Source organism: Triplophysa dalaica, chromosome 8 (genome assembly GCF_015846415.1).
Source record: "Triplophysa dalaica isolate WHDGS20190420 chromosome 8, ASM1584641v1, whole genome shotgun sequence".
Taxonomy (NCBI): domain Eukaryota; kingdom Metazoa; phylum Chordata; class Actinopteri; order Cypriniformes; family Nemacheilidae; genus Triplophysa; species Triplophysa dalaica.
The window spans coordinates 17,357,830-17,378,180 of record NC_079549.1 but is presented as its reverse complement, the minus strand read 5'-3'; the positions used below and the strand labels follow the sequence as shown (position 1 = coordinate 17,378,180).

General features: G+C 37.0%; 1 protein-coding gene across 1 annotated transcript; it reads right to left on the bottom strand.

The window, feature by feature from the left end:
• Window positions 1–1,865: 1,865 nt before the first annotated feature.
• Window positions 1,866–20,342, bottom strand: si:ch211-269e2.1 (cohesin subunit SA-2). The gene is made up of 32 exons (XM_056755189.1): window positions 20,238–20,342; window positions 19,371–19,437; window positions 19,190–19,274; window positions 18,934–19,098; window positions 18,676–18,772; window positions 18,298–18,374; window positions 18,146–18,217; window positions 17,814–18,018; window positions 17,575–17,726; window positions 16,963–17,036; window positions 16,764–16,887; window positions 16,400–16,495; window positions 15,799–15,878; window positions 15,467–15,574; window positions 15,272–15,380; window positions 14,840–14,957; window positions 14,493–14,596; window positions 14,271–14,363; window positions 14,098–14,184; window positions 13,320–13,520; window positions 13,146–13,222; window positions 12,145–12,232; window positions 11,980–12,060; window positions 9,266–9,358; window positions 8,552–8,729; window positions 7,115–7,254; window positions 5,006–5,107; window positions 4,059–4,213; window positions 3,618–3,746; window positions 3,293–3,498; window positions 2,309–2,366; window positions 1,866–2,217 (listed from the first exon to the last, which is right to left on the bottom strand). The coding sequence occupies exons 2-32, from the start codon at window positions 19,409–19,411 to the stop codon at window positions 2,103–2,105; spliced, it is 3,510 nt and encodes a 1,169-aa protein (XP_056611167.1). The 5' UTR covers window positions 19,412–19,437; window positions 20,238–20,342; the 3' UTR covers window positions 1,866–2,102.
• Window positions 20,343–20,351: the final 9 nt, after the last annotated feature.

The window sequence follows — 20,351 nt, the reverse complement described above, 5'->3', positions numbered from 1 at the left end:
TCTTCTTAATGCCACAATTCTTTTCAATCTTTGCTTTAACTTCTTTAATGGACTTAAGCCCACTAACATAGTATAGCAATTCCTCAACTATGTCTTCAGAAATATCAGATGAGTTTTCATCTCGTAAAGAAGATCGCCTAAAACAATTCATCTTGATGCAACAAAGGAACACAGGTTAGAAAGAAATCCCCCTTGGCTTGTAAATCTGGTGTTATTACTTCTTAAAGCTTCTCAACCAAGGATGTTCTTTTCAGGTCTGACTATAATAAAACAAACAAACTTTGCGTCAACATTCTTAATTCAGGTTTTGTTAGACTCTGAATACAACCAACACATGTTTTATTTCATACTCTGATGTACTAAAACAGAACAATATCAAGACTTTTATTAAGAACATTGTATCAGCACAAGGCCAAAAGACAGTTGCTAGTTGTCTGCTGCAGTACGCCCAACACTTAAAGTTCATGTGGGGGAAATAATTCTAAAATTTGAGCGACGATCTGATGTCTCAAAGCATTTGGTGATCGTATTGAATGATGAAGGGCGCAGAGGTGTAAAGTAACGAATTACAAATACTCTTACTTTCCTAAGAAATTGTTTTTTAATTAATCACTTTTATACGTAATTTACTCATATACTGTAAGTGCTGTTATGGTACCTTTACTGCCCTATTTCCCCCCCATCTGCCGCTGCTGAAATATTTTATAATTTTTTTCTGTCATTGTTAAAGAGAATAATCATTCGTCCAATCAAAGCATGCAGAGCAAACATGTGACCTCTCCAAACACCTTGCGCTAGCTTCTTTAAAGAAAGTGCCACTATCATTTTGACAACAGTAAACATTCAGTATTTGTTTTATTGTTTAAACAAGTGTTCTAATTTAACGGTGTCATTGTAGCATTGCCTTACCTTGTCTTTTGTAGAAGCTCAGAAAATCATGCAGACTTCTGCGTGCTTGTACAGGGTCCAAATTATATCTGAAATTTCTGTACAGTGTACACAGAATTATGAGTCTCAGTTTTAGACATTGAATCAATTTCAAGTTTAAGGTCACCGTCAGGATGAGCTGTTCCTTTAGCTATTTAAAGAAACTAAGAACTAATAGAATTTAGATCTATATAGTTGTTCTGGAAAATTATTTCAGGATAGGCTAAAATGAGAATCGAGTCTGAGAATTGTCTTTGATCTGACATACAGAAAGTCCTGCAGTGAGAAAACAAAAGGCATTTTATACCCTGCTCAGAGAGAGCCGGATGTCACTTTGAAAGCAAAAGTCGCTACACCCAAGAAACCAGTTTTATCTAGTTCCAGTAAAGGAGAAATGGACTAGATTGTATACATACCTGATATGTTGCTGTCTGGCTATCAGTCATTTTCCACCATCCCCCAATAAAAAGCATTTTCTTAGTTATTAAATAAAAGTCCTCCAAAACAATTTACACACAGCAGCTTTAACATGAATAAAATGTGCTTCCTTCCTATTTACCCTCTCATTTCTGTAACATCATAATCAATTTCACAACCACTGCTTTTTTTGTTTTTAAAATTTTAGGTGGAATAATTTTACTCTTTTATACATAAACATACATGATTACATATTAATTACATAATGTTTACAGTTCTTTGAAACATAATCTGTACATCATGTAACAGGCATGGTGCAAAATCATATCAGAATGACAGCAATAGCTATACTGAGAATATAGTGGGCATTCAAGGAACAATCATTTTTAAGATCAGCTTTCAATAAATTGGGTTTGTATCAGTTCTATAGAAGTGCTTCATTAACAGTGTACTTATATTGAAAAAAAGAAACTACTTTCTATTTGTCTTTGCTTCAATTAAGTAAAAAACCTCTACACACATTCAGCAGGATGTTTGTGTTTTATTGATTGAATAAATGTTATGAAGGAGAACATGGTACAAGAATCAAGAACTGTAAACATACACTTTTCTGCTAAATCACAAATTCCGTTGATACGATGTTAAAATGTACAACTTAAAATGTATTTGTATTTACAGTAGTTTGTGTAGAAAGGGAATGCAAGCTAGTTGTCCTAAACAAAAAGAAAACAGTCCAATGTCTGGTGTGAACTACAGTATTAAACATCAATATCTACGGTGTCATCATCATCCACATCCTCACTGCCCCGTGGACCATCATCAACTAGAAGACTGCCGGTCAGTGGGGTTTGTGAGACCTTTGCTTCTTCAGAACTGCCCAGAGATGAAAAACAGAAAAAACATGTGACACATGATTGACTTTTCTTGACATAAGTCTGTCATCAAGAACTTTTGTTGACTTCACCTTTTCACAAGCTTGTTTCCTTTTGATTCTGTAGATGGTGAAAGGAACCGTTGATCTCCTGCAAAAATGAATGTATAAACCATTGTTAAAATTAATGCAAAACACAGACATATGGCTTCATATTGTGTGGCGCCATTTCATTAAAAAAATATTGACTAAATGGCGATGTCCTATGTTAACCTTAAAGGGATTACTCACCCAAAAAGTCATAATTTATAAACCGTCATATCATTTGAAACCTCTACATGACTTTTGTATAACTCAAAAAAAGACATTTTGAGAAATGTTTGAGTGGTTTTGTGTCCATAAAGTTGAAGTCAATGTTAGGGCCAGTGTAGGTTGGATTCCAACATTCTTCATTTGATTTTCGAGTGACCTATACTTTCACTCATTTATCAAATTTTTGCAAAATTATTACATATGCGGTAAAGACCTCCTATTAAATACAGCACTGAATAATTCTTCTTTTACAAATAAACTGTAGACACGGCACAATTAAAGATGAATAAAAATGATTAAACATCATTTCCGTGTGCTTTCATTTTTACACGCTTTTGTCAATGTGATTTGATTTATTCCTTCTTATGGTAATTTTGATTTCATTTTATCTCTTTACTTTATTTTTCTTATGCATAAAAAAAAGTGCTTTGTACTGGTGGAAGATGGAAAGTTATTGAGTAAGTGCACATGTTTACGTACTTTCTTGCATACACAAGAGGTGAGAACTGTGTCTATTCAGTACATGATGTTCTTTGAACTTATGTCTATTTTTTTATTAGAGTCAGTTAGAACTGGTTGTTAGAATGTTTAGTAAGAGACTTTAGGTTTTAGGTGTGGTATCCGGCAGGGTATACACATAGGTTATTACAACTATCAATTTCAGCATCACCAGTATTAGGTTAAATATAATTTTCCACAACAGTCAACTACCTTGTACATAATTTAAGAACAAGACCTTAATTTGACCACAGTATACACACTGACCTTCAAGATTGACTTGTTTTATAGAGGGTGACCTTGAGAGATTGGTGAAGGAGGGCTGTTTGTTGGTGTCAGAACTGATGAAGGAGACGGCATCTTCCCCCTCGGCCGTGCCCATCAGAGATGCTCTGTAGTAAATAAGAGGCATCCAGCTCTCCTCTCGGTTGTTGATAACCTGCTCACCTGCAAACTTCTGCAAATAACTGTAGCTATGGGAAAATCAAACGTAAGTATGTTTAACAGCTAATTTTGCAAATATGCAAGACACAAGATGTGCAAAAATAAAGCATATCCTTAATCTAAGCCCAAAATGTTTGTTTTAACATACACAGTCTTCTTGTCAGGTTTGAGCAGCTTGCTGGAGAACTCGCTGAGGATGGTGAGGTATGAAGTGTGTGGCGGTGAGTGTTTCTCAGACTGCTGAATGAATCCTTTGAAAACAAACTCAATGCCATCCCTGCAATAAGGAATCCAGATGTCACTCAGAATCACAGATCCATTCACACATTTCCTTTTACGTCTAAAATATTTCTTTACCCCTCCATCTATATTTGTATCCTAATGTGAGATCAGAACAGCCGTTGACAAAATTAATTCCACAGCCCTCAAATAACCAAAGACAGGACTCTTGTGCGCAGGCCAAATGAAGCCTTGCACGTCTTAATCTAACTATTTTTATTGATGCAAAAATAGGCCGTTCATTTAGTTTCAAGACATCTAATGTCAAGTCATTGAAAAACTGCAGAATAAGCCGAGCGGACAGCAGTACCTGTGGATCATGGCCAGAGACTCGCGGGATTTGATCTGGTCCCAACCGAAGGTGAGTGAGAAGCGTCTGGCCAGCTCTTTTATGGTGCTGTACGTCTGAACCCTGGAACTGCACGTGTTCCCTCTGTCCTGCTCTTGTTTCAACCTCAGGTACAGCTGAACATTAAGGTGAAGATACAGTTTCATTTAAGAGGTGAATTTGCAGTTTACATAAATCTGTCATAAATTTTAATCATATGTGATCAATTATAACTAATTTAAAGGTGCAGTTTGTGAAAACCTCCGTTAGAGGGCGCACGATCAAAACAACAACAACGCGAGCTTGATGACTCTCTAGGGGAGCGTGGAATGATGGGATCTGTTGTCTTCAACTCCCCTGCTGATGGCCATCAATCCGACAGGAAAGAGACATGAAAGCCGGTGACAAAGGGTAACCATGGATATGACGCCATTGTACAGCGCCTCGTCACTGTTTGGAATGGCAATTTACAAGTAGTTGGAAACATTTGAGATATTGTAAGTAGCTGAACAAATTACTGTATATGACACTAGCCTAGAGGTTTTTGGATATTTTACTACAATTTCTTTACAAACTGCACCTTTAAGCGTTATGTCAACTCATATAAATTAATTACAAATACCAATACTTCAAATAAATACATTGCCATTTAGTTTTGTGGCACAGAATGAGTAAAAGTGTGTGAGAAATGTTTCCATCACCCCCTAACAAACAGCTTCTACCCTTAAGCTATTAAAGGAGGGCAAAACCTTCTAGAACATTCCACTCAGAGCATAGTGATGATGGTGGTGCGGTTTCTGAGGTGTCGACAGCTGCAGGGTCCCATCACACAGCAGAGAGCGGGACAATCGGCTGAGCAGATGTGCCACGCGAAGGATTGTGATATGAGAGAGACAAAGAGCATGTGTGAAGGAATGCACCCTTCATACCTGCTGAAGGCACAGCATTAGCGTGCGTGCACTTTCTATCTTGTCCATCTGCCTTGTCCTGTTCAGGGTCTCTTTGATGATGTCGCCGAAGTCATTGTAATACTGCAGAGATACGACATATCACATGTATGCATGCAAGAGCACATTATCTATGATGCTGTTTTTAAAGGAATAGTTCTAATATGTCAAGTTGTCATAGAATCTTCAAAAATTCTATGCTTGTTTTGCTTACTAAATAAGTTCAAAATATAAAGAGTTTCCTTAAGGCTAAAATACAAAGACTTTTGCCCAGATTTTCAGTCTGGACTTGTTGCAGAAGTTTGTGCCAGTCTGCAGACTTGATCAGTTATTGTGTTTCTATCTAAAACATTCAAAAGGTCTGTAAGTGTATGATGTCTAGTTTAAAAAAAATCTTTTAAAAAAAGATTTAAAAGTCTTGTAGTGAGAATTATACAATACATAGACATAAAGTGATTGATATATGTATATATATATATATGGTGTTTATGAATAAAGGATGTGAACGCATGGGGTTTAGTAAATTGGGATTTAAAATTTTTGGGTGAACTTTTCCATTAATGTAGATTTCATAGACCACATACACTGTAGAGTTTTATTTAATGTTGTTTTTTCAAACAGATTTTTTAACATAGAGCCAAAGTTGTATTAAACTGTAGTGCACGTTGTCACATCTCTGTGATTGAAATCCCAGGTACTTCAGATAAATCCATTCACTCCTACATGGACTTTGAAGCTTCTGCCAGTTCTAGCTGTCCCTTTTGTCAAATCTATTCGCTGTAGGTGAGGCTCTGCATTATCCCAGCTGTTGGGCCACCGATTACCAAAAAACAGGCTTGATTTATTTAAATTAGGCTTTAAATTGGTCATGAAATTTGTAAATGTCGGAGTTCAGAAAAGGGACTACTTGTTGCTGTGGATATAATAAGTTTGCATCACTTACCAACTTTGGGTCATTTGCCACAATTTTGATTTGAGTGTGAGAGAGTTTGTGTGTGTGTGTGTGTATGTGTTTGAGTGTAAAACACTCTTTGAATGCCAGTTTAGGAAGAATGTTGCTAAGAGACTGTTGGCAGCTCCGCGCTGGTCCATCTAAGCAGGCATTCCAAACATGTCACGTGCCAAACACATACACAAACACACACAGATAAATCCCACCTATCAGGTCATAAATTTAAAGCCTAACACCTCCAGATATGAGCAGGAGTGTAGTCAATTCAGTCAGTGAATCACTTCACATTATAAAATGAAGCAGAAACATGCCATTTCGTCAATGTGACAGTTTAAGTTTTTCCTTTCACCTTCCTTTCAGGAAAATAAAAGGTGGCAGAAACTTAAAGAATAAAGTAAATTATCTGCACTCGAATACGACTGGAGTCTGAGCAAAACTGACACATAAATGTGCTCATTTTATAGAATTTTAGCTAAATATTTTTTCCTCGCAATATAAATGCAACTTGACTCTCAATAAGTTTGCATTTTAGATCCAGTTAGAACATGACTGCAAAAAAATGAATTTCTTATTAAGCGCTTTTGCCTTGTTTTATATTACATATATCTAAACATTTTTTAAATCAAGATACATTTTTTTCACAAGAAAAGTGATATTTTGTCTTTTTTGATGAAAAAAAAATATAAGAATTTAGTAAGTTTATGCACATAAAACAAGCACAAAAATCTGCCAATGGGTTGAGAAAAATAAACTTGAAACAGGTCCTTAAGAAAAAGTAAAACTCACCCCATTGGCAGATTTGCTTGTTTTAATAATAATCTCACATAACTCTTATATTGTCTTTCATAAAATGAGACGAAATATCTTAGGTCACTTTTATAATCAAGAAAATGTTTCTTGATCTAAGAATGTTTTGAAATGTCACTAGAAAACAGGACAAACATGAAAGTATGAAATTCAATTTTTGCAGTGAAACATCTTAGTAACACCTTGCGTCACACTGGACAAAAATAAATGTATTTCATGCAGTGAAGTGCTCTTATTTGTTTGGGTAGGAGCTGCTGTTTACCAAGGTAGGAGCGGTAACAGTGTCATTTTGAGAGTTCGGAAGCAAGAAACATGAGCAGCGAGGGTCGTACCTTCACATACTGCTTGAAAACCTCAGCAGCCGTGCTCATCTCAAGCACTCCATGCACTATCAGCTTGCAGTACGCAGCCAGAAGATTTCTCCGCTTGTGCAAGTCTTCCAGCCGACCCTCTCCACACTCGCTCTCACCGACTGCGCAGACAGACAGAGAGAGAGAGACAGGTCGAAACGGAGAAGTGGAGATTCAATAAGCGAGCGGTATAATTATGATACTCAAATCTTATAAATGAAATGCTTTCCTGAGGTGAGCGAAAGTTAACAACATTTTCGCTCTGAAAACAGAACGTATCTATCGTCCCCTGCCTGGTCCCGGAGCCATCACTTAATAGAGATGTTTCATAACAGCATTAGTGACGAGAAGACAATCCAATAACTAAATTGCTTTTTATTACATGTTACCAGCAAAAGCCTATATTGCATTTTTCAAGAGGTGAGGAGTCCGTGCCAGCACAAATCGACGACGCGCTGAAATATTTATAAAATTGATATGATTTGCTTCAGTCATTTTTGATTTCTAATCAAATATCCCAAAATCTGATGTTATCTTGGACGGTTGCGTGTGTAGAAAGCAACACAAAGACCAAAAACAACGGAAAAACTAGTTTGCGAGAGCTCTAACATTGATTTTGCTGCATATATTGAGATTTTGTATATGCCTACCAAAGCTTGCTTTACTCTCGGGTGGGTTTGTAATTATAATTCTGTAGGGTCTCTGTTGATCTCATTATCTGTTCATTGAGACTTTCTGTGAGATCTCAAACAATAACATCATAACGGATTATTATGATAATGGATTATGTGTTGGAGTAATACTCCTCCTTGATTCAAAGGCATGTTTCATAGGTCAGAGAAGGTGGCAAGCAATTAGATTAAGTAACCACAAACAATTGCTGGGTTCTGCTAGAGTAATGTGCTACTAATAGGGTGAAGATCAGGCCGATTGTGTTTCTTTATGGGATGTTATTTAGCCCCTGACGTTGGCAAGCGTAGAGGCAGACTGCCATCTGCTGGTGAAAATCTGTGTCGAATTTTATTTTTTTACAATTGTGCTCAAGGTTACACACACTTGAAGTATATTTGTCATCATAAAAATATGAATAACTCATAAAAGGATATCTCCAATCCTAGATTCTGATTGGTCAATAGCTCTGGTTTATTCACAATAAAGACAGCTATTACCTCTTCAATGCTATTAAGTATCACGAAACTGCACCCACAGTCAAATTGTATTTCTGCACACGTGTGTAAACTTATGGGAAGAATTGTACCAGGAAATTATGCCAAGTAAGTAAATAAATAAATTAAAGTTAACTGTCAAAAACATGTCATTAACTCTCCAAATATTTTTAGGATACACCCTACAACTTGCCCCAGTGTATAACACAGGCGAAATGAGAAGCTTATTATTATCATGAATAGAAGAGAGAACCTTTACTGCTATGGGTGTCAAGCTCAGGGCTGGTGAAGACGTGCTCCAGGATGAACGACAGCAACGCTTTTTGGAGTCTTGGATCAGGGGTGTACAGTACTGGAGAGCCGGCTGAAGAATCCCACATCTGAAGCTGGTAGTTATGAGCTATGAGAACGTCACTCAGACACATGAAGGCCTTAATGGAAAATAAACACATGTGTGATATGAAGTAGTTCACGTAAAACAAATATTAAAAGTTAAGCCTGCATTTTTTGTTTCAAAAAGCGAATACGATTGTTTCCAGTACATCACAGGGTCCAACATAAATTTTTCCCTTAAAGGGATAATTCTCCCAAAAAAGAAAATTGTGATCAACTGTCATCTTCTCGTCATAACCTAAATGCTTTTAATTCGTTTGCAGAAAAAATAAGGTATTTTGAAGAATGTTGGTAGATGAACAATAGTGTTACTCATTCACTTCTATTGTATCGACACAAAACAAATTCAAGTCAATGGGGACCGTCGTTGTTCGGTTAGCAACAATCTTTAAAATATCTTCTTTTTTTATTCTGTAGTTAGTAGAAGGAAAACCATACGGGTGACTTTGAATTGACAAAAGGTTGAGTGAATTTTTGGATGAACAATCCCTTCAATGTTGCTACTGTTGACCTCTTGGCCCACATGCAATTGTTTGAGTAATCTATTGTAAACAGAGAGAAAAACAATACTCACTTGCTCTCTTATGAGCTGCTGGGCGTGCGACAAACAGCGGTGGCATTTCTCACAGAAGACACGCAGCTGGTTTCTATGGTGGAGGGCAGACTCCTATAAAAACACACAAACGACAAACGAATTTGATTTACACTACATTTGAAGTGGTTTACTCAATATTTGTAGTTTTCAAAATTAGCACAGTCACACCACATGGACTATAATAAGAGATTAAAATAGCTAAAATGAACCCTAAAGTGGTGTTGGGGACAAATGTGGGAAATTGATTTGCTGTAAGAAAAATTTAATGTTAAGTTGGTGAAAATAAAAACTCCTTAATCAGCTGTTAGAGCCCATTTTTGGGCCCCAATAGGAAATTAATAGGAAATTATTAAAATTCAGAGGAATTTTGTTTCATTTGTTCAATAAGCATGAAAATGTCCATCACAATAAAGATCATACATACACATAAATGAAGGGTTGAGCCTATACAACATAATCAATGTGACCAACATTCACACATATGCACACACAACCATGCACACCCAAATACATACACATCCACAAACATAGATCTGAAAAGGCTCTAACAGAGTGTTTTTTTATCAATTTGTCAAATAAAAACAGCTACTCACACATACATAAACATAAAAAGGTATGAGCCAATCAGCCACTGTGCAGAACACACACACATATACACACACACGCTTCAAAGAGAGTTCCCATTGCAAGATTTGATGATGCTTCAAGATAAAACCTTATTTAAAGTTAAGTTTTCAAGTAATTTTGTAACACCACAATGGCCAAAAGAGGTTTACTGTCGCAAAGACCCTGGACCTCTTACTTGAAATGTGATGTTGTTGCTGCAAATAAGTGAGTACTTTCTCCTACTTTGTTTTTTTCTTATAACACGATTAGATTTGTCTGTAAGCACATAACGGCATCGTTGCACAGTGGTACCCAACATTTTTTTATTCAACAATTTTAACTTGAAAATCTAGAACTTGAGACATTAAGTTTGTTACAACATAGGTTTTATTAATGCAACCAGTGAATAGTACTGCCATTGAATTTTTTCTTTTTTTTAATCAGATGTCACTAAAAAATAAAAGTGGGACATATTTTAGGGGTTTTCATTACACACATATTTATTGTGTTTTAAGTGAATTTTAGGAAAATAAATAACATTTAAAATGCATATTTTACATTAACATGGATAATTCATATATTTGCTACTTTGAGTCCATCAGATGTCACAAAAAACCAAAGCGTGAATTATTTTAAAGGATTTTTTACCATTATTGGAATTAAGTTTTTACCAAAGAATCTTGTTTTCGTGTGAATTTTGGGTGAAAAAACACAAAAACGGATTAATTTCCATTCAAATAAAAAGGACTAATTGAGGTAAAAAAATCACTTAATAAATATATAACTTAAAAGATTTTGCATTTATAGTAAAAAGTAACTAGTTTTATGACATTTATGTAAAATATAAATGTAATCAAAAAGTGCCAAAATTTGTCCATAAACAGCAGATTAGTGCAGTTGTAAATAACACAGGGTTAAAAGGGAAATAAAAAGGAGTAAAATATAACAAATCTACATCAGCACATTTTACAGTGTGTCATATAGCTTTATCCTATAAACTTGATGTTCGTTAAACAAAAGTTTTGGGACAAAACTGAATCAGTGACATTTTAATTGCAAATGACAAATTCTACGGCTTTCAACTTCAGACACAACCTAACAGATTTGCCGTGCCTGATATAAAATATGCAGGAAATTCTTCAGTAATGTGGTGTGGGAGTTGAGTTCTGTACACACCACAGACAGAAATGAGAGCATAATTACACTAAATAATAGAAGCTGAAAGAAGGCCATAGAAGCGCTCTAACTGATGTGGACTGATAAAAGCAACGTTCTGATCTGCCAGTCTCTAGTGTACAATATTCTTTCATAATTATGTGCGTGGGGGGCTCCGGAGTGGACGTGCTGGAACGGTCTTCCCCTTCTGCGCAGCTGCAATGTCATTTGAATCGGACATTTATTCCAATTTTATGCTGAACACGGCTTTTTTCAACTTCACCTCGGGTCGCCGCTGACATTAGAATTGCAGATTGAGTCGAGTTGCCATCTGTAGGCCAAAAATTGCCGCCTGCACTGTCAGTTATTGATGGGAGGCCAGAGGAGGAAGCGGCCAATCCCTAAACTCCTCTATACTGCCGAACTGAACGCCTTTCACCTACAGCGGTCTTAATGGCCGTCAATCTTTCAGCGCATAAAGGTTAGAGGTGGGGAAATATGATTACCTCATGCGCTGCATGGAAACACAGGCCTAATAAGAGGTCCAGACAGTAACGAATCATCTACAGAAAAATCCAACCATTACGCCCCCTCCAATCCATCACCTGTACCTATTTTTCCTAAGGACTCACGATCAATCGCTTTCTATCACTTATTATTAAATTCCAATGAACATAACCTTAGGCATAGAGGAGCCTCTGTGGTGATATTTGAAATGTAATGTGTCAAGTTTAAAGGACATGGTTCTCCATGATGGATCATAAAGCATTTCTGTAGACGAACAGACGTGCATACCAAAAAACCCTGGTTTAATTAATCACCCAAGGGAAACATATGTACTCATACACATTAGCATTCTAAGCATGATGTCATCCGTCTACGACACAAGGGTCATGCAATAATCAGAGACAGAGTGGCACAGAAAGACTCACCCTGGAGGTCAGACCTTCTCCGGAGGTGTTGAGCTTCCAGAGGATGCAGCTACACATGCAGCGCAGAGCCTCAATTGTTATCTACGAGAATCATAGATGAGAGATAAATGATTTGATGGAAAAGTGACTGATAATCTTAAGGGGCTGATGCATTAATAATGTTACCTCTATGGGTAGACCACCATGTTTTATCTCTGCCTCTATAAGTCTGCTGCCCAGCTCAGACAGGCTCCATTTAGACAGATCCTGAGCACTAGACAGATTTGATGAAGTAAAACACGCTCATATTATACAGCCGCGGAAAAAAAATAAGAGACCATTTCAAAACCATTTTCGACTTTTTCTGAAGTATTTTTAGGTATATGTTTGGTAAAATGATCATTTTTGTTTTATTCTGTGAACTACTACAACATTTCTCTCAAATTTCAAATAAAAATATGGTTTCTATTTGCATTTATTTCCAGAAAATAAACTGGAGAAGCAGTTCAACATAACAGAAAAGGTGCTCTGTATTCTTTCAGACCTCAAATACTGCAAAGTAAAGATTAAAGTCCCAGTGAAATTAAAAATGACAATTTTTATTTCCCATGAAATATTGTAGCGTTTATTATTAAATAGCTTATTAATGTGGGTCATTTTCCTTTTAATATTCATGAACCCTCAAAATCTTGATTTGGAAAATCCACTTCCGCTCCGAAATGACTTCTCATCCCAAATGACATAAACTATCAGTCTGTTGCCAGTTTCATTTCAAAACAAAACGGCTGTTTTTACAAATCTAATCAATTCGCATGGAAAAACGCAAGCCACGCCCACTCATTTTCTCCTTTGAAATTCCTTTTCACTCGGAAATGTGTCAGAATGCGGAAGTAAAAATGATCACAACTTCCAGTTCACAGGGACTTTAAGCAATTCAACAGACACTCACTGGAATGGCCACAATATATCTAGAAATGCTGATTTACTAAAAACTTGCAATGGTCTCTTACTTTTTCCATGCTTGTTAGATTAAACATATTGAATTGCATAAAATAAATGATTACACAACTAAGACACGTATGTAAACACTACAGCTCAAACTGGATTAAATATTTGACTTGCGAGTTATCTGTAAGTAGCTTCTCCCAAGATTTTGGCAAGAAAAAACTAACAGAATCCAAGCTTACTTGTTGAATACAGTAAGTTTCTTCAGAGTGGACAGAATTTCCAACGTGTTGTCCTCATTTGCAGTGAAACAACCATCCTATACATAAATGGAAGAGTTTTCAGTTTTACACCATTATACCATAGTATCTGATACAAGTTTAAAGAACATCCTAAAGAGTTTAAATGGTACTCACACTTAATGATTCTTCCAACCATGTTTCCAGTGTTTGGGTCGAGCGTTGAACAAGCTGGTCGAAGGTGGACCGGGTCAGAGAGTACCAGGGGGAATCCTGAGTACAGATGCTCTGGTAAGAGCGAGCAGCTGTCTCCAGAAGCCCCGTGTCTGTGTGTCTGTCCACCACAGCCTCCAGCTCAGCCAGCAATGACTGCACAAACTATGGCAATGTATTGACATATTACAACCACCAGAGGATGCTCAAGAACACATCAGGTTTCTTATGGACATGATGTTTATGGAATTTTAATTATGGGGCTGGTAAAAAATTGAGAATCTTGCCAAATGATTGTGCTGAAAACATGATTTTAATTAATTTGACAAAAGTTTTTTTGGGGAAAACAAAGTGGAAGTCTATGAGGCATACATTCCAGAGAGTTAAACAATATTCAAAGCTATTTGGTTTATTAAAATACAAAAAGTGACTCTTTTGTGTAAGTGTTCAAGCAAAAAATGTGTCTAAACTGACCTTTTATTTGTGAGATCGTTGTCCTATTTACATAAATATGGTATATATTAATATGTATCCTGGTGCAATGCCCTGCCCCATGGAACTTTATGTACAGTAAATAAATAACTATAATTTTTTGGAAGTGTGTGTTTTTACAAACTATGTCTTTACAGTAATTAAGAGCGTGTCAAATATATTTGTATAGCACTGCATTGTCAATTTTATTCATTAAACAGTGTGTAATGTCCAAAAGAAGCAGTGCATTAGCTGCCACGCAAACACTTACCTGTGAGTTTTCTTGATCACAGGTGTCCATATGGAAATACTGAGGTATTCTTAGGAAGGAGATCAGTTTTTCAGCATCCTCTGAGTACTAGAAGATAAGATTGCACATCACATGACTAGTTAAGGGCGACATATGAATAAGCATTCTAAGGAAAAACTGGTCACATGGTTTACCTTGGATAAAAGCTCAGGCAGCACTTTAACAAAATGTTGAGTGAGTTTTGAGCAGTCATCAGTTTGAACCTTTTTCTCTTTAGCGCTTATCACCTGAACACATACAAACATGTACAGTATTTACAACTTGTAACAGTACATTTTCAGTATGTAAACAGTTTAAATCCGTTACAATGTAAATGACGCTGTTAATGACGAATTAAGAGGATGTTGCGGTCTCACCTTTTTACCTGTTCCTCTCCCTGATAATGAAGGACCCTCTGCAGCCTGTCTCAATGATGCCAGCAAGAGCTCGATCACAAACGTCTCCTCATCACTGCTCAAATCTGACATAAAATAATCATAAATTAAATATATATCACATATAGGCAAAACAATGTAATGTCATTTAAATGCTAAAACCATATTTTATATAGAATTGTAAATAATATTTGTGGTCGGAAGAATGACCTGCAATCTAACTTTCCATATTGTAAAATATTTGTAAAGTTTGTTACTGGACAGCATCTAATAAAAGCTCCTGACAATGACGGAATTGTGTACTCAGGTTATAGTCAGACTATACAAACCTTGCTCCTGACAAGAAGTGTGAGGTAGGAGCAGTGAGGTAAGACCAGTCCAGTCCTTCAGCAGAACACCTGCACTGTCCCACAGACTGTCCACGAGATACAGCACGTGCTGATGCAGCTATGACAACCACAATCATCATATTCCAACACACGATTAGTGGCTAATGCCGCTTAGACACAAGACCTGTTCTTGTCTTTCATCTGTCCAATTTTTTATTTGCTGGTTAAAGCATGCATGCATAAGATGATCATGATCGCCTCGGTTAATTCAGCATCTTAATGACATTCTTTTATTTATAACATTTGTTTTTGTTATTAAATCAGATTCAAACTTGGGTTGTCCATGCGTGCGCACTACCCATGAGATCATGCCTTCAAAATGATACATGCGCTAATACATTGTAACACAAAGAGGTGCCTTGTAACACATACCTGACTCTCAGTGTGGAAGCGGATAAGGACTTGAATTCTTGCTAAAATAAGCTCTCTGTGCCTGTCCCGTTCGTCCCTGGACCTTGGTAATTCAGGGTTACAGAGCAGCCTAAAAGTCCAGACATGACACCAATTTTGAATCCACAAATGAACATTATAATACCAGTTACAGAAAGTTTAACACAAGCAACCAACCTGGTGTAGAGGAATTCACCAGCAACGGTAGCTAGAGGCCTGTGGGAGCAGTACACAAACTGGAAGATGTTCTTGTAGTCATCAGGACCCAAAACATCCTCGCAGGATCTAACAAACAAGATAAAAAACAGCAGATACATAAGTGACCTGGATATCATTTACAAAGACATTGGACATCTGCATCTTATTGATAAATAAATTATATTAAATTGATTATCCTATTTGTGAAGACCCAGGATGTGTTAACCAGGCCAGAGTTTAGATTGTCAAAAATACTGCATTTGTGTTCAACTTTATCTAGTCAATATGAAGCACAAGGGAGAGATACTCACTGGGAGATGACCATCAGCAATCTCACGGCCTGTATAGCAACTTCATGATCTTTATCCAGCGTCATTGAGATCATTCTCTCCTTCAACAAAAAAAGTATTAAATCTCTCACGTAAACAAACACTTTAACTACCCACTGTGAGAGCAATCTGATCTTTAAACCTACAATATGAATTGCAGGTCAGAGACCCACCGAGCACCTAAATAGCTCTTTAAATTGTGTTTACTGCCGGCAGTGAGGACGCGGTGAGGGTGGGGTCCTGTGGGAAGCTATCAGGCCTGTGTGGGGATACTGAGCCCAAGGCGAACCTGAGGGGCTTTTCAGACTGTCAATCATCAATCATGTCCTCATGCTCCCACTCGTAGATTCACTAAACCTGAACTTAAATGCTGCCATTGTGAACTTTGGGTAAAAACAAATAGACCGCAAAAGTTTGAGGGCAACGTCACAAACAATAACTGTCCACCCTTCATAAACTTTTTGCACTTTTCACTCCTGCATTTGCTTAAAACTTTGAGCACCTGCTGAAAAAAGCTTGCTATGATTACTCCAGTTTAGTAAATATCAGTGAATGAATATAAAGGGGAGAATGTGAGTTTTACCTTAAACCGTATAGTGAAGAGGTCCATTTTAGGACTGATTTCATCCTGATAAAGTGCCTGCAGACCCAGTACACATTTCAGACGCACGTCAGGTTGCTGTGAATTAATAGAAAAATGAATTCAAATATAAGGTACAGAAAAAAACAGCGACATACATTAAAGCCTACGTGAATCCAGAAACTGCTCCTTTATGGTAACCATTTATTTTCTTTGTTAAACAACAATTAAATATATTAACGTTTACTCATCACATTCCAAGTTGGTTGGCAAACAGATGATAAACTTCTAAATGCTTTCTTAGTACACAACTAAAAAAACACAGGTAACTTGATGTCTGATGAAGTCAAAGTGACTGGTGACCCACCTTGTCATGCATCATCCATCCCACATACTTCAGATAGCTGTCGTTCAAAAACACAGAACTGTACTGCTTCATCCACATTGTCAGCTCCTCCATACAGATGGCCCTGATCTCAGGAATCACGTCTCTGCAGAACATCACACAGTTAAGGTAATATAGTCTATTAAGGAGACCAATAGCTGTGGTTTTAAAAAATAATTACCTGTATCTCTTCAAGAAAACCCCTTTAAAAATGGCATCCATCATGTTCTCTATTTCGAATTTCCTTTCCTGTAACTGAGAAGTGAATTCCTGTTTAGTTTCATATTTACTCATACATTTACTCATATTACTATCGAATTTCTCACATATGTATCAAATTTCTTTTATATGCAAACTCCACATGTTTAAGGTCCAGTGTGTAATTTTATGGAGGATCTATTGACAGAAATGCGATATAATATACATAACTATGTCTTAAGAGGTGTATAAAGAAATTATGTGAAGAAGAGGATTTTTTATAACCTTAAAATGAGCTACACTATTTACATACACCGCATGTCCCCTTACATAGAATTTGTCTTGTTGTTTCTAAAGCAGCCCTTAATGTACAAACTGGTCTACAGAGTGTGTTCCGTAAATATGTTATCTCCTACAGAAAAAGCAAAAACGTGACAACATCTTAATCTTGTGGCAGCCACCATAGAACTTCGAAAGGGAGGGGGTGGAGTGAGCCATTGGTTGCAATTTGCAACCTCACCGCTAGATGCCGCTGAATGTCATGCTCTTTAAACATAAACAAGTCATGTAAACCAAAATGCTGTCAAAGTCTAACCTCAGTAATCTTTTTCTGCATCCTGTCCAACCTCGAAGAAGCCCTTTTGCTGGGCATTTTGGCCATTTCAACCTCACACAGCCGCTGACTGTTATCAACACCAATACTAAGGCTGAGAGCCACATTCACCAGAGCCCCGAGTAGTTTAACTGCTGCAGAGACACACACACAACATCATACGCAGCTTTCAGAATGTGTGTCCATAAATCAACGAAAATTAGATTACGAGGACAACTTACCTGCAAGTGTACAGGTGTGTCTAAAAGCACGAACTTTGGAGTCGGAGAGCTCTGTCAGGAGTGAGATGAGCGTGTTCAGGAGGTAGCCGTCAAAGATGACGCAGTTCTGACACTGGGCCACTAGCACCGATACAAATTCACAGAAGTGTGACCGGAACCTTTTCCAGTAAAGGCCGGACATGATGAGTGGATACTCGCCACTGTCCTAAGACGGGTGAAGAAAGGAGCGTGATGAAACATTTTGATTTTAACTTATTTTAAGAAGATTTTCAAAAATAATCTGGGTATTGTTCTATTAAATAAAAGTGGAAGGAAGATTGATTGAACCATACAATGTCAAGAGGCCACGTGACAGTTAAAATCCATGGAAATGCAAGAAACTTCTTATATTGTAAACCTGTGTCCTGTAATTAAAAAACAAACAGGTGATTAAAAACATTTGTTAGACATAGAAATGTGAAGAAGTGTTGAATGATTGTAGTACCTCATCCAGATCTTCCACCATTTTACTCAAGACGTCAGTACCCTGTTTGCTCTGAAACATTTCTGCCGTTACCATACCTACAAAAAAAAATCATATCCTGAACTAAATTTTAATTTATTAAATAAATATATATTAATGAATTTTAGACTTTTCAAACAGTTTTGCTGTTAAAGATTGACATTACATATTCATATCTGTTAAATCAGGATCGCATAGAGGCATTCACCTTGAATTCCATAAATATTTAAATTGCTCACAAAGAAATGTAAAGCATACAACATGGATCACAATGCAAATTGACTATTTGTTTCATTATAATGTTTGTATCGGTGTACATCAATCTATTATGACAGGAAATATTGATAATGTGATATTCACCTCTACATCCACAGCACTGGATAAAGAAGCTGATGAGATCCAGCAGCGCTGTGTCTCTGTCTATGGTATATGCATCAATCCAGTCATCCACCACAGCCTTTCACAGAACAAAACCATGATTCATTTATTAATGTCAAAGTCTTGTGCAAACTACAACGTAAAAATAACTTTGCAACCTGCTAACCGTATTTAGTTAGCTATTATTATTCATAGTTGGGCTACATAGGACTTTATCAAACGTTTATCAACAGGATGTACCTGCATGGCACTCCGGCCCATGCTGACCACCTCAAACAAGGTGACGGCTTCCACATCTCCATTTTTCAGCTGGTCCTTCTCTGCTCTTCCCAGACTGCCATTACTGCCCTTCGAACGCTTACGTTTAGCATTTTCAGAGCATTCCCGTGCTTTCCTCTTTCCTCTCTGCACAGGACAAACACACTCAAAATATTTAACTTGTGACTATCTGTTTGTTATATTATCGTGGAGTTATATGAGATGTTGTCCAGCCTACCACAGTCTTCTGTCTGTTTTCATTCCTCTCACTTGAGACGTGACGGACTGATGCACAGGAAGAGGCGTCGGCCGCTGAGTTCTCTCTAAAAAAACAATATGCAAGCGCAATTGTTTGTTTGAACATATAATCCGCTGGTCTTAATAACGTATCTATATATTTAAATCGGACTGGGTCTTACTTTTGAACGGATCTGGACAGTAAAGTTGGTTCTGCTATCATCTCTCAGATTGAGACTAGATGCACTTCTGAAGGACAAAATACACTTTTGAGAGTCTCCAATTTTATAAATTTAAGTGTGTTAATAATTCTTATAATTATAGAGGTAGTTCACCTAAAATATAGAATTTATGAGAGGGTGAGCAATTTTTATCATTGGGTGAACTATCCCTTTAACAAATGTAAACAAGATGCACATACAAAGAGGTTACGTGCTTTCACATTGTATTTAGATTAAAACTACATTTTTAGATAGAAATGTACAATTAAAACGCATACACAGGCAAATCTATTGGCAATAGACTGATGAGGATCTGATGATTTCAACTAGTCACAGATAATACATTGTGTAGTCCTGCTGGGATTTTTAGTGTAATGTAATAATTCCCAGTAGACACTTTATTGCCTTAAGTATAAATCTGCATGACAAAATCGATCAAAAACGAGTCTATTGCACTTAAAGAGGCTGCCTGCAGACATGCACATGTAAGTACACTCAGGAACAACAAACAGCCATATTTGACCCCATTGGCTTAAATGCACGTCAAAAACAAAACCAAGCACGTGATTGGCTTCTTCGAGTGTCAATCAGAATCGGTCTTTTCTCTTTCCCAGTGTCATTTTGAAACAAAAGGCTCAGTTTCATTGATAAGCATTTGCAAACCACTATCGATAGTGCCGTGTTAAAAACACCACTCGCATGCTGTTTGTCATCAACACAACAGTTGGTTCGGATATTAATACTCTCGTGACATTAATGTTTTATTAAAGACGATCTTTAATAAGACATACAACTGTGCAAATGAAATGTCTGCCCTCAGATTCTTACCAGTAACAATCCTCATCTGGACTGATGAATGTAAGCACACTGACTGCAAGAATAGATTTGTCGACTCCCAGTTCAACATACCCGCGTGCACGCCAACCGAGAGCGCGCTGTTAC